At 54.9% G+C, this 26346-nt stretch overlaps 2 protein-coding genes across 7 annotated transcripts in view; one reads left to right on the forward strand and one right to left on the reverse strand.

Moving 5' to 3' along the window:
* Positions 1 to 12429, forward strand: part of RFX1 (regulatory factor X1) — a 31641-nt gene extending 19212 nt beyond the window's left edge. For all 5 annotated transcript variants that reach the window (XM_047776858.1, XM_047776853.1, XM_047776856.1 and 2 more), the window contains 14 exons: positions 767 to 861; positions 3551 to 3917; positions 5839 to 6020; positions 7005 to 7124; positions 7215 to 7330; positions 7562 to 7680; positions 7763 to 7872; positions 8028 to 8179; positions 8254 to 8351; positions 9730 to 9879; positions 9998 to 10206; positions 10594 to 10747; positions 10828 to 10873; positions 11010 to 12429. In XM_047776858.1, the coding sequence (XP_047632814.1) occupies positions 767 to 861; positions 3551 to 3917; positions 5839 to 6020; positions 7005 to 7124; positions 7215 to 7330; positions 7562 to 7680; positions 7763 to 7872; positions 8028 to 8179; positions 8254 to 8351; positions 9730 to 9879; positions 9998 to 10206; positions 10594 to 10747; positions 10828 to 10873; positions 11010 to 11179 (2088 nt within the window). In that variant the 3' untranslated portion in view covers positions 11180 to 12429. The remainder of the gene's footprint in view (positions 1 to 766; positions 862 to 3550; positions 3918 to 5838; positions 6021 to 7004; positions 7125 to 7214; positions 7331 to 7561; positions 7681 to 7762; positions 7873 to 8027; positions 8180 to 8253; positions 8352 to 9729; positions 9880 to 9997; positions 10207 to 10593; positions 10748 to 10827; positions 10874 to 11009) is intronic.
* A 97-nt stretch (positions 12430 to 12526) lies between these two features.
* On the reverse strand, positions 12527 to 20376 carry DCAF15 (DDB1 and CUL4 associated factor 15). Of its 2 annotated transcripts, XM_047776859.1 has the most exons (13): positions 20219 to 20376; positions 18630 to 18727; positions 18390 to 18525; positions 17645 to 17751; positions 17420 to 17559; positions 17165 to 17335; positions 14553 to 14987; positions 14352 to 14443; positions 14119 to 14247; positions 13940 to 14025; positions 13617 to 13721; positions 13417 to 13532; positions 12527 to 13055 (listed from the first exon to the last, which is right to left on the reverse strand). In XM_047776859.1, exons 1-13 carry the CDS (start codon positions 20348 to 20350, stop codon positions 13000 to 13002), a joined length of 1803 nt encoding a protein of 600 aa, XP_047632815.1. In that variant the 5' UTR covers positions 20351 to 20376; the 3' UTR covers positions 12527 to 12999. The 2 variants fall into 2 exon arrangements, with proteins under 2 accessions (XP_047632815.1, XP_047632816.1); XM_047776860.1 differs by lacking the exons at positions 18390 to 18525; positions 18630 to 18727.
* Between the last annotated feature and the right edge of the window lie 5970 nt (positions 20377 to 26346).

A 26346-nucleotide genomic window follows, 5' to 3' on the forward strand; every position in this document is an offset into this window, starting at 1 on the left:
TCCAGAGAGTCCCCCAGGTGCTAGTGTTCGGCACGGCCGCCACGGCCCTCAAAGTAGGTGGCGGACGCACGGGCGGGCGGGGGCGGGATCCGCCGGCCCCGGCCCGCACCCTTACCCGCAGGCACCCTAGACCCCCACAGAGCCCCACCTCCACTGGGCCGGTCTGGGGATCCGTTTCTGAACTTCACCCATTTCCCCTCCACCCCCAAGCGAGCTCCAGATCCCAGGCTCCGCCCCTACAGACTGGAGTGGGGAGCTCAGGCCCCGCCCCTAAGGCTTTGTCAGTTGTTCCAGGTCGAGGCCCACAATTGGTGCCCCATCCTCCACCCCTCGCCCCGGCTCCACCCCTAGCGTCCTGTGCACCACTTCTGGGGTCCCTTCCTGCTGCAGGCTCCAACCCTGAGGCCTTGACTGTAGTTCCAGGTTCTGGTTTTAGTGACAGCCCTTTAGCAGAACCTGGCTCTGCCCCTGGGGTTCATCTTTCATGTCCACGGTAGGACCCTGTCTGGGGTCCCCTCTGCCCACCTCACCTTAGGCCCTGCCCTTGCTCTCCTCAGCCCAAACAGACAGTTCTGGCTTCTGACACAGTTGTGCCTGATTCCCAGCCCTGTCCCCATCCAGGTTGTTCAGAGGGCCCAGAAGTGCAGTCTTCCAGCTGGGAAGCTGCGTGTCCTGGCAAGCTTGGGCAGCTGCTGCCAGACCTTTAGAAGCAAGGCGAGGAGCTGGCCCACCCCTGACCCTCTGCGTACCCTTCCTCCCACACCAGGTGCAGCAGCTCCAGCAGGTGCCGGTCCCACACGTGTACTCCAGCCAAGTGCAGTATGTGGAGGGCGGCGATGCCAGCTACACAGCCAGTGCCATGTGAGTGGGGAAGGGGTTGGGGGAGGAGATAGAAGGAGGGTCATAGGTCCGCTGGGGACCCCCCAGGACTTGAGTCCCCACCCCCTAGCAGATCAGCCAGGCTTCAAGGCCTCAGGTGACAGACCAGATGGTGGATGCTCCCCAAGGACAGCCAGCAGTCACCAGGAAAAATGCAAAGCAGAGGGAGTACCCTGGCAAGTTGGGAAAAGCATTCCAGCATAGCTTAGGGCTTTGGAGTCAGGTGGGAGGTTTTGTTGTTGTTGTTTTGAGAAAAAAACATTTTAATTTTTACAAGATGGAACTTCCTAAGGAATAGGGAATGTTAAACAGTGAAAAAGAAATTTCCTTCACTCCCGACCCTCAACCCTGCCCTAGAGGGGATGCTGTGATCCATATCTTTGTTTCCTCCCATAGATACTCTGAGAATGGAAGTTATTCCTTTTCTTTGTTTAGAAATAGAAGCAGCATGTTCTATCCCTACAACTGTCTTTGGTATCATCTAGCCCCACAGACCTGCCCACGGGGGAAGCAGGGGAGGAGGAAGAGGAAAATGGACTCAGGTCTGAGTGTCATTTCTGTTGTCTCAGGTGTACTCAGACTGATGCTCCCCTTAAACACTATCTCTAAACTTGGAACTTTGCTGATGCTGGTTTGTCCTGCAAGTAAACCCCCCTGAGAGTATCTGTTTCTGAAACAGATGGCCTGGGTGCCTGTCCTAAACTTGAGCTTTTCAGAGTAGCTCCAGGACGCTACTGTGGCGTAGGTCGCAGATGTGGCTCGGATTTGATCCCTGGCCTGGGAACTTCCATATGCCACAGATGCAGCCAAAAAAGGGGGGGAGGGGGATTCTTGCTCTATGTAAAGTTCTTGAGGGCACTGGATCTTCCGTCTCTCCCTTACTGTGGGTGGTTACCACATTCCCAGCCATTTGCCAGCCTGGATCCCCACCCTGAGCAAAGCCACAGCCCCTGGGCCTCTGTCCTTGGAGACACACATTCATTTTTTCAGTCATTCAGCAAATAGCTACAGAAGTGATGTTTTCAGGAAGCACATGTTGCAAGTGGGGTGCTAGGCTGGCTATGGTCCCTGCCAAGGAAGGGACCGGGGGCACTTACCAGTGCTGGCTCAGGTCACACAACTCTGTGTCACTCGTGCAATGGATGTGGACTGATGTGAACTGGGGCATAGTGATCAAGAGCTGCTTCCTGGTGTCTGATGTCACTCACCTGGAGTGACCACACCTCCACTCCAGTCCCTCTCCTTGCTGCCCCCAGAGCCCTGCACGACTCCCTCAGCACCATCTGAGCCAGGGCACTTCTGGCCAGCCTCCCTCCCTTTCTGGATTTTAAATTTTTTTAACATTTCTCTTTAAATCACTAATGCACTGAGAAGGCTCAGAAATCAAAACTCTGTCCAACTATGTCTGGTGAGGTGCTTGTCCCCTGCCCTCCACCCCCACAGATGGTAGGTATAGACATGAACTGCCACATAAACCTCCCTGTTCTTCCCAAGGCACCATCCACCTACCCTCTTCCCTGCCTCTATTATTCACCTAATGGAATGCTCTGGAGCTTGTTCTTTGACAGGACTTCAAGACCTTCCTCACCTTCTCTCACTCCTGCATCACCATTTAACCTAACATGCCATTAAAGATGGACCCCCCAAAGTCACTTGCTGTGATTTGCAGCCTTGAGCTCATGTCCCCTGATGCAGGTCCTGGGATAGTTGGGAACCCTCTGGGGCGGGATAGGTCTCTGGTCAGAGGCAATCACATCTGCACTCCTATGGTCATCACTGCCTAACCCCTCAGGGTGGCCACTGGATTTAGAAGTAGAGACCCTAGAGTTCCCATTATGGCCAGCGGGTTAAGGACCTGAGGTTGTCTCTGAGGATACAGGTTTGATCCCTGGCCTTGCTCAGTGTGTTAAGGATCTGACATTGCTGCAAGCTGTAGTGTAGATTGCAGATTTGGCTTGAATCCCGAGTTGCAGCTCTGATTTGATCCCCAGCCTGAGAACTTCCATATGCCACAGATGTGGCTGTAAAAAGAAAAAGAAGAGCCTCCCCCTTTTCCAGCACCCATGTCCCGCCTCATCTACCTTGTCTGTGCCACCATCCACGCTATCCTTGATTTATCTTTGCACTTGGCTTCTCCTTTGGCCAGAATGTTAACTTCTCCAGGTTGGAGTCTTTTCTGTTTCGTTCAGTATTGGGTCCAGCATACCTAGAACAGTGCCAAGCATGTAGCAGGCACTCACTGGTTCTTTTTTTGGCCACACCCTCAGCATTTGGAAATTCCTGGGCCAGGGATTGAGCCCATGCCACAGGAGCCACCCGAGCCACCACAGTGACAGCGCTAGATCCTTAACCCACTGAGCCACATGGGAACTCCTCAACAGTTCTTTTTATGATTGAGTGAAGTGTGTGATCTATTATAAGTTACCTAGCCCTTCTAGCTCCACTTCCTCATGTCTAAAGTGGGGCCCCCCAAGTCTAAAGCAGAGACCAATTTGAGAGTTAAATGAAAAATTACCTATCAAGCACTTGGGATGATGACTGGTCCAGTGCATGGGGCTATTGCTTCCTGCTCCCCATCTGGTAGGCACCCCTACTACAGTACCCTCCTTGGTCATGCCCCTTGGCCACTCAGCTCTTGTCCCCTGACTCCCTCCCTCTACTTCTTTTGCAGCCGCTCCAGCACCTACCCCTACCCTGAGACACCTCTGTACACACAGACGGCAGGCACCAGCTACTATGAGGCTGCGGGCACAGCTGCCCAGGTCAGCACACCTGCCACCTCCCAGGCAGTGGCCAGCAGTGGCTCTGTGCCCATGTACGTGTCTGGCAGCCAGGTTGTTGCCAGCTCCACCAGCAGTGGGAGTGCAGCCAGCAACAGCAGCAGCGGCAGCAGTGGAGGCGGGGGTGGTGGTGGTGGCGGCAGTGGTGGCAGCAGCAGCAGTGGCAGCGGAGCTGGTACCTATGTGATCCAAGGCGGCTACATGCTGGGCAGTGCCAGCCAGTCCTACTCCCACACCACCCGTGCCTCACCAGCCACTGTAAGTGCCAACCCAGGCTCCAGAGGAGGTGGGGGTGGGGGGGACCTTGGGTGGAGGTGGTGGGTGGTGGTTGCCGGCCCCCATCAGCAGGCGCCTGGTGCCAGGGTGCTCAGCTGAAGATGGCCTGGCATTGAATCCCTGCTGGGTGGCCTCAGACATGGAACTCAGCCTCTCTGGGCCTCAGCTAGTATGCATGAAGCTCTTGGAGCTCTTACCCAAGAAGTGTCATTTACTCTGATAGTTTAACTGGTGATGGCAAATAGATAGCAAGGGAAGGGAGAGATAGGCACCACCATGGAGGAGCTGCCTGGAGCAAGTCCATTCAGAAGGCAGTATGATAACCCAGAGGCGGCTCTGTGGACAAGCCCTAGATCCTAACCCTGACTGGGCCCCTTGACAACTCTGTGACTGTGAGTGGGGAGTCCCTGGGTGGTCCTTGTCCTCTTGGAGCTTGGGTCTGGAGCAATGGTTTCTCCTCGTTTTTAACTACTGCCCTCTCCCAGGGTGACTCATTGAGGACCCCATAACCAAGATGGAAGCTTTCACAGAAGCCAGGTCCTCCCTCGTGCAACCATGCAGCCTGGCTTCTGGTGTGTTTTTTTTTTTAGCCATTCCTGCATTATATGGAAGTTCCTGGGCCAGTGATCAAATCCGAGCTGCAGCTGTGACCTATGCCATAGCTGGGGCAATGCCGGATCCTTGATGCCCTGTGCCAGGCCAGGAATCAAACCCATACCATCACAGAGACAACGTGAGATTCTTAACCTGCTGTACCACAGTGGAAACTCCTCTAGTCTGTTTTTTATAAATGCTAGTCATGACACACATTAATTGGTTTCATGACCTCCTAATGGCTCCTGAAAACATGCTTTGCTAGAACAGTGTTGTCTAATAGAACATTCTCCAGTGATGGAAGTGTTCTGTCTGTGCTGCTGGTGCAGAGGCCTCTATCCACATGAGGGCTTGAAATGTGAGTTTCAAGGTCCCAGGAACTGAGTTGAGTTGGTGTTTTTGTTTTTTGTTTAAAAAAAAAAACTAATTTGATGAGTTCCCACTGTGGCTCAGAGGTAACGAACCCGACTGGTATCCATGAGGATGGGGGTTCAATCCCTGGCCTTGTTCAGTGGGTTAAGGATCTGGCATTGCCGGGAGCTGTGGTGTAGGTCGCACAAGTGCCTCAGATCCCATGTTTCTGTGGCTGTGGTTTATGCTGGCAGCTGTAGCTCCGATTTGACTCCTAGCCTGGGAACTTCCATATGCCGCAGCTTTGGCCCTAAAAAGCAAAAAACAAAAACAAAAACCCAAAAAACTAATTTGAAAAAATTATAAAACCATAGGAGCTGCAAAATAGTAGAGATCCCTGTGGACCCTTCACCCAGGTTGCCCCACTAATTCCATTCTACGTATCTGTAGTATAGTGTCTAACCAGGAAACTGACATTGGGACAATGTGGGTGTCTGCTTCTGTGTCTTTTTTGTCACATGTAAAGATTTGGGAAACCACCACCAGTCAAGGTGCAGAACCGTTACATCACCACAAAGATCTCCCTCCTACTAATCCTTTATAGTCATCCCTGCCAGCCTCCTTCCCATCATCCCTAACCCCCAGTGATTATGAATCTGTTCCCCATTTCTCTAGTGTCATTTCGAGAATGTTCTCTGAATGGACTCATACCTCATGTGACCTTTTGACATTGGCATTTTCCATTGAGCATAGATTAATTCAAATAGCTCTCTGGCTGGTGGTGACTGATTTGGATAGGGCAGTTCTAGAGTGTTCCATCGGATTTGGTTCCCACCGGGGATTGTGATATGACTTGCCTTCCAGTGTGCTTGTCAAGATCACAATCGGAAATAAATAGAGCACTTAAGACGTGGAAACAGTTCTGAGCACTCTTCTGTTTCCTTCCCTTGGGCCCCAGGTCCAGTGGCTTCTGGACAACTATGAGACAGCCGAGGGCGTGAGCCTGCCTCGGAGTACCCTCTACTGCCACTACCTGCTGCACTGCCAGGAGCAGAAGCTGGAGCCTGTCAATGCCGCCTCCTTTGGCAAGCTCATCCGCTCTGTCTTCATGGGCTTGCGCACCCGACGTCTTGGCACCAGGTGGGGCCACCTGCCCCCAACAGCCCCCAGCAGCCACAAGGCCCACCCCCACTCTAAGTTATTGAGGGCCTTGGCTCCCCCTTCTACTCTCACTCACTGGCTTCTCCACTGCTTCTCTGACACTTGCGTGCTCCTACCCCAGGGTCTTTGCACTGGCTGTGCCTTCTTCCTTGAGTGCCTTTCTCCATCTCCTGACTCAGATTTTCCCCTGCCGCCTTAACTAAAACTGCAGCCTTCCCCCACCTCCCTGACATCCACCCCCTCTTATTTTCCTCCTTAGAACGCAGCACCATTCAGCATGCCTTTTGTGTTACTTCTCTTGTCTCAGATCTGTCTTCCAATGCCGAAATAGACATCCCTTGAGAGTGCGGGGGCTACACACAGTGCTTAATCAGGGCCTGTGAGTCAGTGCATTCACGTAGGAAGGAGCAAGGACCCTTCCCAAGAACCCATCCTTCTCTGCCTCTCCTTTGGGACCCCCTCATGCCTCTCAGGGCTGAGCCCTGCTCTTCTCTTGGTTCCAGCGCCCAGCTTAGGCCTTAGGTGTCACTCGTTCATTTATGCATGCATGCATGCAGAACCTGGGCAGAGTACTGCATCTCTTGGTGCCTCCATTTCATCTGTCAATCCAGGATGCTAGGAACACCCTTTATAGGGGAGGGATGAGGAACACGTGAATTCGTAGGTGCTTAAGGGCTCAGAGTAGCACCTGGCACCATGTTATGACTGTCAGCAAATACCTGCTAAGTGCCTGTGCCTCTGATACTGGCCCTGTCTTCACAGAGCTCCTCTATAGGTGGGAGTCTCCCCTGAAACCCGCAGTCCCTGTGCTTCCTCAGCCCAACACCCCCTGCTCTGTGGAACATGGGTCTCAGCTCCTGTTGTCCCCCTAGCAGAGAGGAGGTTGGAGTGATGTGAAGCTCCTGGTGGATGACCAGGGGCCACCCCCAGCCAGCCCTCACCCTGTGCCTCCCACCCTCCCAGGGGCAACTCCAAGTACCACTACTATGGCCTACGCATCAAGGCCAGCTCGCCCCTGCTGCGGCTGATGGAGGACCAGCAGCACATGGCCATGCGGGGCCAACCCTTCTCACAGAAGCAGAGGTAGGAGGGCGGGGCTGGCTCTGTGCAGGTAGGTGGGGAAGGGCATGGTGGCCCGTCCCCACTCCAATTGCCTGCCCATCCCTTCTCCAGGCTCAAACCCATTCAGAAGATGGAGGGCATGACCAATGGTGTGGCCGTGGGGCCACAGCAGGCCACTGGGCTGTCGGACATCAGTGCCCAGGTCCAGCAGTACCAGCAGTTTCTAGGTGAGGGTTCCCTGGACTCTGGGGTGGGGGACCTAGGGCAGGGTCTGTGGCCCCCAGTGAGTGTGCAGATGGTTCACTGGCCCTCCCAAAAGCTCTCCGCCCCCACTGCACATGGGGGAGCTTCCACCTGGTAGCAAAGTGTTGCCAATTTTAATAGGATTCTAGGATAAGGCTCCAGGGGGCAGGCAGGTGGGGGAATGAATGGCCTCATGGTGTCTTCTCTGCCCCCAGATGCCTCAAGGAGCCTCCCTGACTTCTCAGAGCTCGACCTCCAGGGCAAAGTGCTGCCTGAGGGCGTCGGGCCTGGGGACATCAAGGCCTTCCAGGTCCTGTACCGGGAACACTGTGAGGTAGGGCACCCAGGCAGCGGGCTGGGGCAAGGGAGGGACATGCTGCCGCTCGGCCCCCTGCAGCATCCAGCCTCCCCAACAGGCCATCGTTGATGTCATGGTGAACCTGCAGTTCACCCTGGTAGAAACGCTGTGGAAAACCTTCTGGAGGTACAACCTCAGCCAGCCCAGTGAGGCGCCACCGCTGGCCGTGTGAGTGCCTCTGAGTGAGGGCGGGGGGTGGAGTTTTCCAGCGGCAGGGAGTACCTGCCTGACCCCAGGGTGGGGTGGAGGTGCTGTGCCCTTCTGACCTGTGTACAGGACCATGGAATGTCCTTGTGACCCTGGGATGGGGTGGGTGCCCACAGGCATGATGAGGCCGAGAAGCGGCTGCCCAAGGCCAGCCTGGTGCTCCTCTCCAAGTTTGAGCCCGTGCTCCAGTGGACCAAGCACTGTGACAACGTGCTGTACCAGGGCCTGGTGGAGATCCTCATCCCCGACGTGCTGCGGCCCATCCCCAGTGAGTGCACGGCTCCCAGTCCCCCCACCTCACCCCCACTCTGAGTCCTGACCAGCCCCTACTGCCGTCCACAGGTGCCTTGACCCAAGCGATCCGGAACTTTGCCAAGAGCCTGGAGAGCTGGCTCACCCACGCCATGGTGAACATACCCGAGGAGATGCTGCGGGTGAAGGTGAGAGGGTGAGGGGGTGCCAAGCGGCCAGCTTGGGCCCATAGCCCAACTCCTCCCTCCTGGCTAGGGGGCTGGGGGCTAGGCGCTTCAGTCTCCTCTACTGGACAGAGGCAGTAAGATTTGTCCCCATGTGTGTCCCCTCAGAGTGAGTTTTGGGCGTTGTCTTTACAACCCAGTTTCCTCAGGTGCCCACGTCTAAAACACAACCTGTCTGTGGTATTTTTGTATGCAACACAGCCTCTTAAAAAACAAACTTGAAGTAGCTCTCTTCAGACAGCTTTAACAGAAAGTGCTGTGGGTGTTCAGAAAGAGATAAAATCTTAAAAAAAAAAAAAAAAGACATCTATAAGGAAACAGAGTAATAGCCCTCTTCATCAACACTACACATTCACTCACTACCAAGATGTGAACAATTATATGGGGTGTGCTTGCTTTTGAGGAAAAAATTAATTAAAAAAATTTTTAAGTCCTTAAAATGCTAACAAAATAAACAGAACTGGATGTCTGAAGAATGACCGTTGGGTGTGCTGGACACAGGGCCAGGGTAGGGGAACTGTGGACAGATTTAAAAAGCTGGATCCCCGGGGGAGCCCTTTAGAACTGGTAAGACCTACATATGCATTCACTTATTCCAAACACACTTACTGAGCACTTACTGTGTGCCCAGCTTGGTTCTAAGTGCCAGGAGCCCACTGACGACCAAGATGAAAAAACTCCAGCCCTCCTGGAGCTGACATTCAAGGGAATAATAATCCAAACAAAATGAAACAAAGGGTTATGGAAGCAGCAAAAATGGACAGAACAGTGTAAATCAACAATAATAAAAATTAAAAAAAATAAAAAGGGCTATGGGGGAGTTCCTGTCGTGGCTCAGTGGTTAACGAATCCGACTAGGAACCATGAGGTTGCAGGTTCAATCCCTGGCCTTGCTCAGTGGGTTAAGGCTCCTGCATTGGGATGAGCTGTGGTGTAGGTCGCAGACTCGGCTGGGATCTGGCGTTGCTATGGCTGTGGCTCCTATTGGACCCCTAGCCTGGGAACCTCCATATGCCGTGGGTGTGGCCCTCAAAAAGAAAAAAAAAAAAGGGTTATGAAGCAATGCCCTTGCTGGGCAGTGCCTTCCAAGTTTTTCTTGTGTCCTTTAATTTAAAAATATAATGCTGTTCAGACAATACATTCATTTTTTTGGACGCATTTTTTTGGGTGGGTGGACACCCAAAGTTTGAAAATCCCAAGCCTTTGATCTCCCAACAAAAGGAGCAAGGTACATCCCTCCCTTTTAGGAGAAAGAAACAGGCTAGGAGAGGTTACAGTGGGTGGCACAGGGAACGGTGGGGGTTGTGGGTTCCACGGAAGCCATAAGCCCTGGGCCCCACAGGTGGCAGCGGCTGGCGCCTTCGCGCAGACACTACGGCGCTACACATCGCTCAACCACTTGGCGCAGGCGGCGCGCGCTGTGCTGCAGAACACCGCGCAGATCAACCAGATGCTGAGCGATCTCAACCGCGTGGACTTCGCCAACGTGCAGGTGAGCGCGGCGGGGCAAGCGAATGCAAGACGACCAGGCCCGGCCCCCAGCGGGGCATGGGCGGCGGCGGCGGCGGCGGCGGCGGCTGAGCCGCGGGTGTCTGCCGGTTGTGTCGCAGGAGCAGGCCTCGTGGGTGTGCCGCTGCGAGGACCGCGTGGTGCAGCGGCTGGAACAGGACTTCAAAGTGACGCTTCAGCAGCAGAACTCACTGGAACAATGGGCGGCCTGGCTGGACGGCGTGGTGAGCCAGGTGCTCAAGCCCTACCAGGGCAGCGCCGGCTTCCCCAAGGCGGCTAAGCTCTTTCTCCTCAAGTGGTCCTTCTACAGGTGCGCGCTGGCTCGGCCGGGTGCGGGTGGAAAAGGAGTTGAGCGGCAGGAGGCTCCTTCTATAAGGGCCGGACCCTGAGAAGCCTCCTTTGCTCTGGGGCGGGGCCAAAATGGGACCAGAGAAGGCCCCGCCTCTTCGATGAGGGTGGGGCTAGATAAGGGCTCGCCTCCTTGAGGGTGGGGCCATATAAAGCCCCGCCTTCCCCGGAACTCGGGTGTCTTTTGTGAAGCCTAGGGTCACGTTCCGTCTGATGGGCGCCCTAGGGAACCCTGTGTGGTGCTGGGAGGTTGTAGCTGGGCTCACTTAAGCCTGGTGCCCTTGCGTCAGGGAAGGGGGGTGAGGGATGGGTCTGGGCCTGAGGATCTCCTCTCTACCGCGGCTGCCAGCTCCATGGTGATCCGGGACCTGACCCTGCGAAGCGCCGCCAGCTTTGGCTCCTTTCACCTCATCCGGCTGCTCTACGATGAGTACATGTACTACCTGATCGAGCATCGCGTGGCCCAGGCCAAGGGCGAGACACCCATCGCAGTCATGGGCGAGGTGCGCGCGGTGGGGTGCTGAGGGCACGGGTAGGGCGCCCTTGGGCGGGACCCTCACCCCTTTTCCTCTTCTCCTTCCAGTTCGCCAACCTGGCCACCTCTCTGAACCCCCTGGACCCAGACAAAGGTAGGTGAAGCGTATCCCTACCCAGGGCTCGAGTCTAGGGGGCGGCGTACAGAGGGGCTGGGGTGGAGGAGAGGCCGACGGGGAGCTGGTGGCGCCGCCGCCCCGTGCTGAGCCAGGCCTGGTCCGTGTGCCCCAGACGAGGAGGAGGAAGAAGAGGAGGAGAGCGAGGATGAGCTGCCGCAGGACATCTCTCTAGCAGCCGGCAGCGAGTCGCCCGCGCTGGGCCCTGAGGCTCTGGAGCCACCGGCCAAGCTGGCGCGGACAGAGGCGCGCGGCCTCTTCGTGCAGGCGCTGCCCTCCAGCTAAGCCCTAGACCTCCCCCGTCCCGCCCGCCCTACCCCGCTGCCCCTCCTCGCCAGGGTCCCTCACAGCTATTGTGGCTTCGCTGTCACCACTCCAGCCGCTCCAGCCTCGGCCAGGGCCGGGAGGGGGCCTCCTAGACAGGGAAGGCAAGGGGGTCCCCCCCCCATGGGGCCGGCACAATCACAGGGCCGGGCGGAGCCGCAGCTGCAAACTCTGACACAAAAGACGTGCCTTAAGGAACCCGCCGTCGTGCCCAGGTGCCCCCTGGGGCAGCCAGCTTGGCCCCTTGGCCCCAAAGGCTGCATCTCCTTCCCCTCCCAGCCCCGCCCCTGCCACCCCAGGGGGCAGGCAGGCAGGCCCCCTCCCTTGCAGAACTGTTAACTTATTCAGCTCGCTGGCTTTGCACAGCCTGACCTGGGCCCAGCCCTGAGCCCCGGGTGGGCACAGGTGGGCAGACCTGGGGACCCACCACTGTCAGCAGCAGCCCTGGACCCTCCCCCCAGCAACCCCACTGCTTCCCCCTCCTTGGTATAAGTGCAATTAAAGCCGTGGGTGTCGCATCTGCTCCAGCGCTGGGCCCTCCCTTGCCCCGCAGCCCTAGATGGGGCCACTGCCTGACCTGGATAGGGGGAGGGCAGCAGGGGCACCACCTCCAGCTTCCAAAGAGCGGCAGGCTGGGCTGCCCCGGGAGGGCCTGCTGCAGGCGGTGGGCTCGAAAGTGCCCATGCTGGCCCCAGCCAGGGCTGGGTGCTCCACTGGCTCAGATCCAAGACCCCCGAGTCCTGGGCCCTTCTCGCCGCTGGTTTGTAATGGAACCTCCATGCTCCTACTCTCCCCGGAGACCGTGCTTCTTCTCCGTGCGTGCGACCCCTGCCCCCCCACATGACTATTGTGCGATTTGTGAGCGGAGTCGGTAACTTGTTGGGTTTTTTTCCAACCATCATGGCCTTATCTGTTCCGGTTTTCTCAGTGTTTTCAACCTGTGAGATAGATGTTTATGGCAAAAAGCGAAAAAAAGAAAAAGAAAAAAAAAAAGAAAAACCTGACCTATTGTATAAACATCACTATTTTGTGTGCTCTGCGTGCTACAGCTTTTGGGGTGGCTCGCCCACTCCCCCTCCCTACCCCTTGGGGGCTCCCCCCTCTCCTGGCGGTGAAAGTGTCCATGCGTGTGGTAGTCTAGTGTGCCGAGCTGTTTTCTACCTTTTTGTAGTCTTTCTTAAAACAATAAATTCCGCTGTGATATTTGGCTACTGCTGACTTGCCAGGCCTTGGTCAGGCCCTTGGGGCTGGGGGTGCCAGCTGGGCCCCGAGCACCAGAGTGGCAGGCATAAAGGGAACTCGGTGAGGTTCAGAAATAAAACATTTATTATGTGAAGAGGAACAGGGCGGAGAGGGGGAGGTGTGATGGCTACGAGGTTCACCACCTCAGGTGGAGGGAGGCTGGGGATGGTCAGGGTAGGGGGACGGGATCCATCCGGCCTCCCTGGGCAGGGGAAGGCAATGTCCACGCCTGTAGCCGAGGAAGGAGGCAAACTTGCGAGGAATGAGGGCCAGCTTAGGGTGAAGGCGGGCGCTCAAGGTTGGTGGGGCAGGGGGCTCCCTCCCTCTGCTCCTTTCCAACTTAAATAGGCATAAATAAGAAGCGTCCAGACTCTCAGGCCACCAGGGGCTGCCCCACCCAGCCCCCTTCCCGCAGCCTAACACTAGTGCCGGTCATCAGTCGGTCGGCCGGCCGGCCAGCCGGGCAGAGGCTGCCAGGAAGGCGGCCAGCTCCCAGGCCGCGGAGGTAGTTGGAGTCAGTGTCCAGGGTGGCCGGGCCCTCACAGCACAATCCACGTGTATCGCTCACTGTCTGCCAGAACCTTCAGTGAGCACCCTGCAGCAAAGGGTGTGGACAAAGCTTTGGCATCTCTGCCTGCCCAGACCTTAGGCGAGACCTCTCTCTTTCCCTGACTGGGTTTGGGCTCAGAAGATTATGGAAGGCAGGCACCCTAAGTTACCTCTGCCTCCTGCCCACAGCCATTCAGTGAATGTCTGCCAAATGACCAAACGACTGGCCAAGGGCCCCCAAGTGCCACACCTGTGCTGGCCCCCTGGTTTGGCCTGGGCCGCCCTCCCCTCACCCCAATGCCATGGTGTCCACTAGCACAGCCAATGCGCTTCTCCATCCAGCGACACTTAGGAATGGCCCCAGGATAAGGTCTGAAGTCCTGGGCTCGTGGGGTGACGGGGCCCACCTTTGTGCAGTGCTTCGTTGGTCATCCTGTTGACATACCGGCCGCTGCTCTCAGGCACCAGCCACTTCATGACCATGTCCACGCAGCTCTTACGGTATGAGCTCCAGACACTGCCGCTGAGGGTGAGGGGGTGAGCAGCTCTCCTCCCCCCTGGCCTAACCCTCCCCCAACCCCCGACCCTGGCCCCAGCCCTGCCTCACCTGGTCTGCCCTTTGACCTCAGTGAGGTCACCCACGCTGACTGTCACAAAGATGCCTGTGTTGAGGTCCCATGCCACCTTGAGGCTGGTGTGATAAGTCTTTGGTCTACAGGAGAGGGGGGGTGAGCAGAGGAGAAAGAGGGTGGGGCCCCAGGGACCCTGAGCTTGAACCCAGGCTACCCTGACGGGTTTTTGTTTTTGGAGCAGTGGCCAATCCACATTTTGGGGGTGGGGAGAATCCTCACATCCCCCTCCCCTCACTGAAGCGTCTTGAGTGGGGGACCTCACTGGACAAGTATGAGGGCAGGGTTCCTGCCCACTCACCGGAGCTGGCCCTCCTCAGTGGGGGATGGGAACGCCAGGAGCAGCAGGCCAATGTTAATGAGGACCTGGTTGGTTTCTGGGCAGACCTGGGGGGCAGAGGGGTGGATAGTGACAGCGACTGAGAGTAATGTTCAGAGCAGGGAGGTCCTGGGTCTGTCCTGTCCCAGCCCTGGGCCCACCTCTAGGATGACAATGTCATAGTCGCTGAAGGAACAGAACTGGTGACCCCAAGTGGCATCATGGCGGATGACCTCGTTGATGACATACTCGAAGTCCAGTGTGAGCTGCTCCACTGTCAGGTACTGACCCTGTGGACAGTGGGCAGAGGGGCCAGGGGAGGATTGCACTACCCACCACCCCAGTCGGCTCCCCGGGAGAGCTACCCCTCGGCCTGCCTGCCATCAGCACCAACCTGGACAGCAGCCCGCTCCCGCATGGGCCGCAAGTTGCGGCCACGGAGATCAGTCACCACGAAGGGCAAGGAAATCTTGTCATCCTCGAACTCTGATGGGGGAGGAGGTGGGGGTAGGGATGGTGCTGGGAGGCCAAGAGGCCCCTCCAGGCCAGTCTCCCATGCCTCGGACCCTGCCCGCCAGGTGGGCTCCCCGCTCACCATCCTCTGGCTCTGTCCCCTCGCCGGAGCCCAGCACATAATACAGCTTGGTGTAGTTGACGTATCCGGGCTCAGGGGCAGGCACCTCTGCTGCTGGGGGGCTGTCCCGGGGCACTGACTCCCCACCTGGGGCTAAGGGCTCAGAGGGCAGGCGGCAGCGGCTGCCCGAGGGCCCCGGGCAGGGGGGTGGCCGGATTTCCTCTGAGGTCCCACCCTTGGCCTCTTTGGCCCTGCGGAAGATGTCGGCCACAAACTCCTTGGCTTTGGCGATGGCGGGCGAGGGTTCGGGGGCCCCGGAGGGCCGGGCTGGGGTTACTTCGGGGCAGAGGGTGGCGGGGACAGGGGGCATCTCTGGGCTCTGGGGCCCAGGGGGACTGGGAGGGCCAGGGGGGTAGGTGGTGTGGTCATACAGGATTTGGCAGAAGCTACTATCACCTGGAACATAAAAATAAAAAGTGATGGAGGTGGGAAGGGGTAGGAGATAAGCTCAAGTCCAGAATGCTCTCCTGACTTCCCTCATTACCCAGAGGGAGTTGTTAGAAATCCACCTTGAGGAGACCCTTCTAGAAGACATACATATGCTGAAATCTGTCTGAAACACCCAGAGGGAAAAGGGACTTACACACAGACGAACATGTTCAAACCTTATTCTTGAGCACCTGCTGTATGCCACATACTGAGGACACAGGAGTGAACAAGACAGACAAAAATCCCTGCCCTTGGGGAGCTGACAGTCAATGGTGACGACAGATAAAAGCCACATAAGTTCGAGAGTTTACTACACAGCCCTCTGTCCTTCAACGCAAGCCAGACTACTGAAGGCACAGACTGGCCGAATCCCAGGCCTCCGTCTATGACTCTGCTTGACAAGGGGCCAGATCCCCCTGGGAATGGACAGTCAGTGGGGAGAACCCCAACATATTCTCCGAGCAGCACTGGGGCCAGGCCCTGGGCTTTGCCTGCCATGCTTCCTCTGGACACCCCACAAGCTACCCTTGGAGAGGGGACCTGGTCTCCTAGTTCAGAGACTCGGGCCTGAGGCTCAGAAAAACTTGTCCAAGGTCACACTGAGAGATAATATAAGTCCAACACATCTGCCAGAGTGGTGGTATTTCTGGAGGAGAAGGGGAAGAGTAGAAAATGTTTGAGTCAAAATTCCCCCCTTGTGCAAATATCCTCCTAGGGTGAGGTGAGTGTTAGACAGGGATAGCAATGCCCTCACCTTGGCCATGGGCATACGGCTGGATCCTGTCCCATGTGGTCCTTCCTAACAGGGCAGGGGGTGTTGGCCCCATCCAGGTCTGGCTTGGTGGGGGCTCACGGCTTGGTGAGAAGCAGGGTCTTACCCACGCTGGCGCAGGAGGCCAGGGCAGGGGTGGGAGGCCCCTAGACAGACCTGAGGACAGGACATCCTGCCCCTTGCTGGTCTGTGGGCTTAGTTATATTCATAGAATCCTCTTTTAATGTCCCTCCCCCTCCCTTCCCTGTGGGCAATGCTTCCCCCCAACCCCCTTTTTTTCCCCCCTTTTTCTTTTTCGGCCACCCCACGGCATATGAAGTTCCTGGGCCAGGGATCAGATCCGAGCCACAGTTGCGACCTAAGCCTTGGGTGCAGCAACACCTGATCCTTAACCCACCGTGCTGGGCCAGGGATCCCAAGAGGCCAACAATCCTGTTGTGTCACAGCGGGAACTCCCAGGGGCAACCATTTGAAATGCAGTTAGTGGGTATCTTTATTTGACTGGGTTCTGGCAAAACTGGAACACATTTCTAATTCCTATGATCAGTATCCAGTTATGGATCTCCTCGTGTTTCTTTTGCCTTGAGCATGTCTTTAAGGCACATTCTCCATGGACATGGGCACCAGGACTCTCCCTGGGCTTGCTGATGCAAAGGAAGTGCCCCCCATGTCCTACCTTGCCCATGTCCTACCGTCACCCATCCCCAGGGAGGGACATCAGGGGGGCCCCAGCTCCTGCCACTAAAGCCTTGGTATGCCTGGTGCAGGGCTGCTGGGCCACAGGCACCCTTTGTTGCCAGAAGGTCCTGGGAGTGCAGGAGAGCCCCATGTTGCCACCAGCGAGTGGCATTATCCAGCTTCTTAGCGTCTGCCACTCTGTGCAGGGACATCACCTGATTTTCACTGGCATTTCTCTGATCACCAAAGCTGTAAGCCGGCTGTCTGTCCACAAACCACTCCCTGAAAATTTTAATTAGCATTTCTCTTTTTGAAGAGAAGGAAGCACTGCATTGTCCAGCATGGTAGACACTGACCACATGTGACTATTTGAACTTCACAGAACTAAAATTAAATTTAACAACTCAGTTCCTTGGTCACATGAACCAACCATTCTCAAGTGGCTACTGTGGCAACTGTAGCAGATGCGGCAGCTATGGAACATCCCAGACCTGTGGAATGTTCTAGCGGACACGGCTAGGGTGGAGGATGGCGGAGTTTGAATCCCACATGCCCACTTCCTGGCTGTGTGACCTTGGACAAGGGACTTCACCTCTCAGGGCCTCAGTCACCCCATCTGTGATGTGGTGAAGTGAGAGACCCACCTCCCGGGGCTGCCTGGCCGAGTCAGTGGGTCACAGGCACCGGGGCCTACCTGCCGAGTGGACCGAGACAGCGCAGGCCACCAGGGAGTAGCTGGTGTTGAGCAGCACCACCTGGTCCTTCTTGAGCTGGAAGGCGGGCTGGAAAGTGGGGAAGGGGTAGACCACCTGGTACTTGGTGTGCAGCATGAAGCCATGCCGCAGGCACTGCGCGCTTGGGTCACCTGCAGCGACACAGGCCACACGGGCTCAGCCGTGGCCCCAGGGCAGGGAAGCAGGCAGCCCGTGCCCAGACCCCGGCCCCTCACCTGGGTGGGCGCGGCTGGCGTCCCGGCAGGCAGCACAGCGGCCCGGCGGTGGCACAGCCACCGTGCTGATGTAGATGTCCCGGTGGTTCTCGTCACTCATCATCATCATGTTCATGAGCATACCATTGGCTGAGCGGGTGCTGGGGGCCAGCACAGCCTCAGAGCCTGGCCTGCGCCTCCACCCTCACCCCCACCCCCTTCACCCTCCCTGTCCCCAGGTCTTACTTGAAGCCGAAGACAATGACCTTGGAGGCGTCACTGGGCCACTCACACACAGTAAGGTACAGGTCACTGTAGATCTCCTCATCCTGGAAGAGCCGCACTTGCCGGACCTGAGGGGAGTGGGCAGGGCAGGGTCAGAGTGGGTCAGGTTCCCCACCACCACCTGAGGCTGCACAATGCTGGCAGGGTCAGGCAGGGAGCCCCAAGCAGCCTCCACCCTGCACCCCTCTGCCTTCCTAAGGACAGGCTGAGAAGTAGTTCCTCTCACAAGTGGGACACGCAGGGAGGCTGAGCACAAGACAGGATGCAGCAAATGGGAGCCCAGCCCCAGGAGAAGGGGCTCAGCCAGACACATCGGTTCCAAGCCCAACCCACCCTGAAACCGGTTCACCTTTCTGGGCTCACATGTCAACTGGGGTAAGAGCACTCACCTCCTGAGGTGGGGCACTGGAGGAGTCAAAGTCAGGGCTAAATCAAGGGTGTCAGCCTGCTTGGCCCTAAAACAGCTAATGGGTCCCTCCTGGCCTGAGCCATCAAGCCACATGAATCTGCTGCTGTTTACCTATTTTTAACTCTAAAAAAATGGCAATTTCCTATAGTCTGACTGACTAGCTCAGAATCTTGACAATGACCCCACGAGTACACGATCTCTGTTTAACCGACATGGAACCTGAGGCTCAGCGGGGTGACGTGATCTGCGGGAGTCATGCTGTTGGAAGGGACAGTCCAGCGCCAGGCCTGGCCCTACCAGCTTGAGCTTGCTGTGGACGTTGAACTCCCACCAGTACAGGTGGTAGATGTAGAAAGAGAAGTCATCGTCCCCGCTGCTGCTGGTGTAGGAGAGAACATAACGGCCGCACTTGGAAAAACCCAGGAAGATGTGTCTGTGGAGGTGTGGGGGTGGGGTGGGGGGCAGAATGACCAGGTCAGGGCCATCTTGCAACCCTGCCCAGCCATCCCCCCCCCGGGGGGGGGGCCACAGCCTCACCCTGCATAGAGGAAGTCTTCATCCACAATGTTCTTGAGAGAGACACAGACCCTGGGTGGCAGCTTCCGGAACAGACGAGGAGAGAGCTGCCCACTGATCTGGGGAAGGGGCAGCCAGGGCTCTTGAGGCACCATGTGGTGGGGGCAGCCTACAGCCCCCCAGTCCCCTCATCCAAGGCAGAGCAGCACCCCTGGGATCCGGCTCAGCCGGCCCTGGCCATACAGGCCCACTCCCTGCCAACCATAATGGTCAAGGGTGGTCTAAGCTCTAGAAGGTACCAATGGCTTGAGCATGACTCTTTACCAGAGACCTGTGCCACCCTCCCAGCTCCGCAGCCACAGAACTCCTCTTGCCCAAGCCCCCAGGAACTGAGGATGAACACTAGCATCACCTCTCCCAGGAAGGTTGCCCAGTTATCCCTGGCCCACACCAGGCCACCTAGCTGCCTTACTGATGGCTGCCTCACTGCACAATGAGCTGTGGGCATCCAGGTCTGCTAAGAAGGCTGGAATGGGGGCTTGACCAACTACATTCACCTGTTCCCAACCCACCCACTTATACACTGGGGGCTCAGGTCCCTTGGGGGCCAGTCGAGGCAGACAGAAAGGTAAGCCTGACCAGTGGCCTTCCCATTCCCCCTTCTCAATAACTGCTGCCTTCCAACTGATTCCTTCATCGAGCACCTTCGGTTCTGCTACCCAGTCTAATGGGGGAGATGCAGCCCAGCCCTCAAGGAGATCCCAGTCTGGTGAAGCAAGCCCTGTGAGCAAGGCCCAGGCTGCTGGGGAGACACAATCCCTGTCCAGGGAGCTTCCAAGCTAAGGGCGGAGTCACAGCCCAACCCAGGGAGCAATAAGGCTGAGGGTGGAGACTGTCCCTACCCACGGAGCTCCAGTCAAAAGAAGACTCAGCCTTGCCCTCACAGAGTCCCCAGCCTAAAGGGCAAGGCATACTACTCCCTATCCATGGAGGCACTGTCCTGCCCCACCTGCTGCTGACCTGACAAGAGATTCACATGTCTGCCCTCCCAGAGCTCCCAAACTGATCCTAGCACACTGAGAGTTTACAGTCTGTGCTCAGGTGGCTGAAGAACAGGCCTTCTCCAGGGAGCTCCCTCCCATTCAATGGGGGCGACAGAGGCAGTTACAAGAACTCTCAGCTGCTGTGTGGTCAGAGCTGGACAGAGAAAGGAACCCCAGGCGGAGTAATCCCAAAGCCGGTATCAGGATCTCTGCCAAGGGGGGGGGGCGGGAAGGCTCCGAAACGGAGGGGCCATGGTAGCAGGGTTTTGAAAAATGAGTCTGACCCTGTATGGTCCCCTTCCTCCTAATTCCTCCAGCAGCCTCTAAGGGCCCCTCCATCCAAGCCCCCTCTCAGGGACCCCGCCCCCAGCCCCTCCATCAAGCTCCCGCCCTAGCCCCCCCGATCCAAACCCTCTCCCCGCGGCCCCGCCCAACCTCCTTCATGCGAGCCCCCTCCCCCGGGGCTCCGCCCCCAACCCCTCACCCCGCTAACGCCCTCCCTCCCTCCGCCTCTCTCGTCCCTCCTCCCAAATCCCCGAAGCGCTCCTCCCAGACTGCGGACCTCACCTTGACCCGCTCCAGCTGCTTGAGGACGTGCTCCCGCCGCCGCCCCGCTGCCCGCTTCCCCCCGGCGCCCCCGGGGCCGCCGCCACCGCTCCCAGTCCCGCTGTTCCGCTCCGATTTCGAGCTGGGCGCCATTTTCACCCCCTCCCTCCACTTCCGGAGCAACCGGCCTCTTCGCCCCACCCCCGCCGCCTCCTCATTGGCCCTTTCTCGGCTCTGCGGCCAGCGGGTTGGGTGAAAGCCCGCACTGAGGGCCTTTTCCCGCTACGCTTGTCCATCACAGCCAGCTCGGCCCTTGATTAGTAGAGATGGTACAGTCTGCGCGTATTCCCGCCTTCCCGCAGGGACTCACCCTTCAGAGGCCCCATTTGCGTTCCTCTCCGAAATGACTTTGACCCAATAGGCAGAGGCCTCTTTCGGTCTCCATGGCGTCACGCCCCCTTGTGGCTGGTGGGTTTCCATGGAGACCCAGGCGGTCCAGGCCCGTGGGCGGGGCGTTGGGAGCCTGTGGTCCAGGAGGGCCCAAATCCCCAGCCCAGGAATATCTGCACCCAGTCCGAATGGGCGAAGGCTGGCTAGCATCCCGAGGCCACCGGGACAATCGAGGAAAGGGATCTGAAAAATGAAAAATCAGTTAAAATGAAAAATCAGTTAAAACGAAAAATCAGTTAAAACATCTTTCAGCTGCGGGGCGGCATGGGCAGGATGATGACGATAATAATAATGACAGCATCAATCACTTACATAGCGTTTTACACTTGCCAGAAACTTCTGAGCTTACAATTCTATATAGTAGGTCGCTGTTATGCCCATTTTATAGATGGTGGTAATAAAAATCGTTTAGTGTCTGATATGAGTATCATCTTCCTGTGTGGCTTAACATCGAAAAGAGTATTGGAGATAGGTGTTTTTATTTTCTTCATTTCACACATAGTAAAACTGAAGCCTCTGGTGAAGCACTCCTGAATACCTAGCACATATATACCTCAGATGCCAGCTGTTGTGACTATAACCAGAGAAGACTATATGGCTCTCATATTCGTCCAGCCACAGGCATTCATTTATTCAACAATTTTTTTTTGGTCTTTTGTCTTTTGAGGGCCACACCCGCGGCATATGGAGGTTCCCAGGCTAGGGGGTCTAATTGGAGCTGTAGCTGTCAGCCTATGCCACAGCCACAGCAACACCAGATCTGAGCCGCGTCTGCGACCTACATCACAGCTCACGGCAACACCAGATCCTTAACCCACTGAGCGAGGCCAGGGATCAAACCCGCAACCTCATGGTTTCTAGTCGGCTTCATTTCTGTGGCACCACGACGGGAACTCCTATCCAGCAAATTTTTACTGAGCACCTATTATAATCTAAGTGCTGGGGATACAGCAGTGAACAAGACAGATAATAAATAAGGAAATAAGTTTACATTATCTAATCCCGGGTAGAATTTTTTTTTTCTTTTTACGGCCATACCTGTGGCACGTAGAAGTTCCTGGGCTAGGGTTGAATTCAAGCTATGGCTGCTGGCCTACGCCACAGCCACAGCAACTCAAGATCTGAGCCTCATCTGTGACCTCTAGTGCAGCTTTTAGTAACTCTGAATCCTTAACCCGCTGAGCGAGACTGGGGATCAAACCCTCAACCTCATGGACACTATGTTGGGTTCTTAACTCGCTGAGCCACAGTGGGTACTCCCCAGGTAGGATTAGAGAGGAAAGAAGAAGGCTGCTTAGACAAGGTAGTTAGAGAGAAGCCCTGTGAGGCTGGGGAGGAGGAATATTCCAGGAAAGACAAAGGTTTCAGGGGGACAGGGCAGCATGACTGAGAGACTACGAAAAGCTCACCTGGGCCAGAGCACGAATGAATGAGCACCAAAAAAAGTAAGGAAGGAAAACAGGCAAGGACTGGGAAGGAGGTAGGGAGTGTATGAGACTTGTAGGTAAGCAAGACACCTGGATTTTACTCATAACATAAAGGGAAGCCTCTGGAATGTTTTAGTTTGTTTGTTTTTATGGCTGCACCTGTGCCATATGGAAGTTCCTGGGCTAGGGGTTGAATCAGAACTGGTGCCTATGCCACAGCACACCAGAACCGAGCTGCATCTGCAACCTACATCACAGTTCGCAGCAACACTGGATCCTTAACCCACTGAGTGAGGCCAGGGATCAAACCCCTATCCTTATGGACATTCTGTCCTGTTAACCCGCTGAGCCACAACAGGATCTCTGACATTTATTTCTTACAGTTCTGGAGACTGGGAAGTCCAAGATCAAGGCACTGGCAGATCTAGTGTCTGGTGAGAGGGCACTTCTTGAATTGTAGACAGGCACCTCCTTGCTGTATGCTTACATGATAGAGAGAGAGACAAAGAGAGACATAGGGATGGAGATAGCAATAGATATAGAGATAAAAGAAGGAGAGAGTGAAAGCTTCCCTATAAGGGCACTAATGCTATTCATAAAGGCTGCACCCTCATGACCTAATTATCTCCAAAAGGAGCCATCGCCTAAACAATCACATTGGGGGTTAGTGCTTCAACATTTTTTTTTTCTTTTTGTCTTTTTGTCTTTTCTAGGGCCATTCCCCGCAGCATATGGAGGTTCCCAGGCTAGGGGTCTAATCGGAGCTGTAGCCGCCAGCATCCGCCAGAACTACAGCAATGCAGGATCCAAGCCACATCTGCAGCCTACACCACAGCTCACAGCAATGCCGGATCGTTAACCCACTGAGCAAGGCCAGGGATCAAACCCGCAACCTCATGGTTCCTAGTCGGATTCGTTAACCACTGCACCTTGACGGGAACTCCTTCAACATTTGAATTTCAGGGGGACACAGGCATTCAGTCCATAGCAGAAATCTTCAGTAAATCAATTTTTTTTTCAGGGGTTCCCACTGTGGCTCATTGGGTTCAGAACCCAACATAGTGTCTGTAAGGAATCAGGTTTCAACCTTGGCCTTGCTCAGTGGGTTAAGGATCCTGTGTTGCCGCAACCTGAGGTGTAGGTGGCAAATATGGCTCGGATTTGGCATTGCTGTGGCTGTGGTGTAGGCCAGCAGCTCCAGCTCTGATTTGATCTCTAGACCAGGAACTTCCATGTGCTGTGGGTGCAGCCATAAAAATAAAAGATTTCAAAGTAGAAAGTTTTGGGAGTTCCCGTCGTGGCTCAGAGATAATGTACCCAACTAGTATCCATGAGGACTCGGGTTCCATTCCTAGCCCTGCTCAGTGGGTTAAAGATCCGGTATTTCGGAGTTCCCGTCGTGGCGCAGTGGTTAACGACTCCAACTAGAAACAATGAGGTTGCGGGTTCGGTCCCTGGCTTTGCTCAGTGGGTTAACGATCCAGGCGTTGCCGTGAGCTGTAGTGTAGGTTGCAGACGCGGCTTGGATCTGGCTTTGCTGTGGCTGTGGTGTAGGCTGGCGGCTACAGCTCCAATTCGACCCCTAGCCTGGGAACCTCTATATGCCATGGGAGCAGCCCAAAGAAATAGTAAAAAGACAAAAAAAAAAAAAAAAAAAAGATCCGGTATTGCCGTGAACTGTGGTGTAGATCAGAGATGCAGCTCAGATCCCAAGTTGCTATGGCTGTGGCATAGGGCAGCAGCTACAGTTCCCATTCGACTCCTAGCCTAGGAACTTCCATATGTCTTGGGTGCAGCCCTAAAAAAGACCAAAAAAAAAAAAAAAAGGAAGAAACAGAATGAAGGAAACCAGGAAGAGGGTCCCTTCACTCCCTCTCCAGACCCCCACCTACCCCAACAGAAAGACCTTGTGTCAGTTATCCATTGTTATATAATAAGACCAAAGAGCAGTATGAAATGACAATAATCATTGAGTAGTATTGTCTCTCACAGCCTAAGTGTTGGCTGGGCTCAGCTGGGCAGTTCTCACCTGAGGTCTCTCATGCAGCTATGGTCAGATGGTGGCTGGGGCAGAAGTCACCTCAGAGGCTTCCTCATGACTCATATGCTGTGTGTTGGCCGGAACAGAGCAGTGTCTTGGGCTTCCTCACAGCATGGTGGAGAGGGTCCAAGGACAAATAGCATGAGAGAGAACCAGAAGCAATCTCTATCCCCTTTTATGATCTAGGCTCAGAAATGGCATTGTAGGGAGTTCCCTTTGTGGCTCAGTGGTAACAAACCTGGCCTCAGTGGGTTCATTCCCTGGCCTCAGTGGGTTAAAGATCTGGTGTTGCCATGAGCTGTAGTGTAGGTCACATGCTTGGCTTGGATACCGAGTTGCTGTGGCTGTGGTGCAGGCCAGCAGCTGTAGTTTTTTCGGTTTTTTTTTTTTTGCCATTTCTTGGGCCGCTCCCACAGCACATGGAGGTTCCCAGGCTAGGGGTTGAATTGGAGCTGTAGCTGCCGTCCTACACCAAAGCCACAGCAACACGGGATCTGAGCCACGTCTGCAACCTACACCACAGCTCACGGCAATGCCAGAGCCTTAACCCACTGAACAAGGCCAGGGATCCAACCCGAAACCTCATGGTTCCTAGTCGGATTCGTTAACCATGATAGGAACTCCCGGCAGCTGTGGCTATGATTCAACCCCTAACCTGGGAACTTCCATATGCCACAGATCCAGCCCTAAAAAATAAAAAATAAAAATTTTAAAAAAGCAAAAAAGAAATGGCATTGTATTACATCTACCAAACTCTACTGCTTGTGTTAGTTGCAAAGATCCACCCAGATTTGAGGGAAGAGGATACAGAGTCCCCTTCTTTTTCTTTCCCCCTCCTTCCCCATTCAGAAGTTCCTGGGCCAGGGATTGAACATATGCCACAGCAGTGACCTGATTCACAGCAGTGACAAGCTGGATCCTTAACCTGCTGAGTGACCAGGGAACTTCTAGAATCCACCTCTTAATGGGCGAATAGGACACATTGTAAGAAAATCACATGATCCCAAAACAAAGCAACTAGGCAATAAAATAAAGTTTTAATATAGTTTTTTTTTTTTTTTTTGAGGGCTTCACCGGCAGCACATGGAAGTTCCCAGGCTAGGGAGATGTAGCTGCTGGCATATGCCACAGCCTGTGTCCTCATGGATACTAGTCAGATTCATTTCCGCTGAGCCACGACAGCAATTCCCACTATAGTTTTTAAAAAGTACATGATCAATGCGTTCTTGTTACAACCACCTTTGGAAATTATAATCTACCAGTCGTCTTTTATCAAATGTTGATAAATTTGAATGATCAAATATTGCATATACAAAACAATATTTTAAAAGATATATGCCTTGTATAAGAATAGAAATATTACCAGTATCCTTGAAAATTCCAACATCTTTATTCCCCCTCAAGTAACATTCTGGAACTTTGTTCTATCATTCTTATGCTGGGGAGTTCCTATTGTGGCTCAGCAGAAACAAAACTGACTAGTATCCATGAGGACGTAGATTTGATGCCTGGCCTTGCTCGGTAGGTTAAGGATTCGGCCTTGCTGTGAGCTTTGGTGTAGGTTGAAGACGTGGCTCTGATCTGGCAGCTGCAGCTCGGATTTAACCCCTAGCCTGGGAACTGCCATATGCCAAGGGTGCAGCCTTAAAAAGACAAAAAGACCAAAAAATATCATTCTCATATGTTTATATCCCTAAATAATATATTATTTCTTTTCCCTGTTTTGTACTTTTACACAAGTGGATTCATAATGGTGGAAATTCTCCTATGACTTGCTTTTTCCTCCCTCCCTCTCTCTCCCTCTTTCTTTCTTTTTAAAAAATCTTATGGAATACACACACAACATATGAATGTTCCCAGGCCAGGGACTGAATTTGATTCACAGCTGTGACCTACACCACACCTGAAGCAAAGCAGAATCCTTTAACCCACTGTGCTGGGCCGGGGAACAAACTTGCACCTCCACAGTGACCTGAGCCACTGTATGCAATGTGATTCTTTGCTTTTGCTTCTTTTTTTAATTTAATTTTATTATTATTTTTTTTTAGAGCTGCACCTGAAGCATATGGAGGTTGCTAGGCTAGAGGTCAAATTGGAGCTGCAGCTGCCAGTCTACACCACAGCCACAGCAATGCCAGATCCCAGCTGCATCTGCGACCTACTCCACAGCTCATGGCAACACTGGATCCTTAACCCACTGAGTGAGGCCAAGGATCGAACCCGCATCCTAG

Source organism: Phacochoerus africanus, chromosome 4 (genome assembly GCF_016906955.1).
Source record: "Phacochoerus africanus isolate WHEZ1 chromosome 4, ROS_Pafr_v1, whole genome shotgun sequence".
Lineage (NCBI taxonomy): Eukaryota > Metazoa > Chordata > Mammalia > Artiodactyla > Suidae > Phacochoerus > Phacochoerus africanus.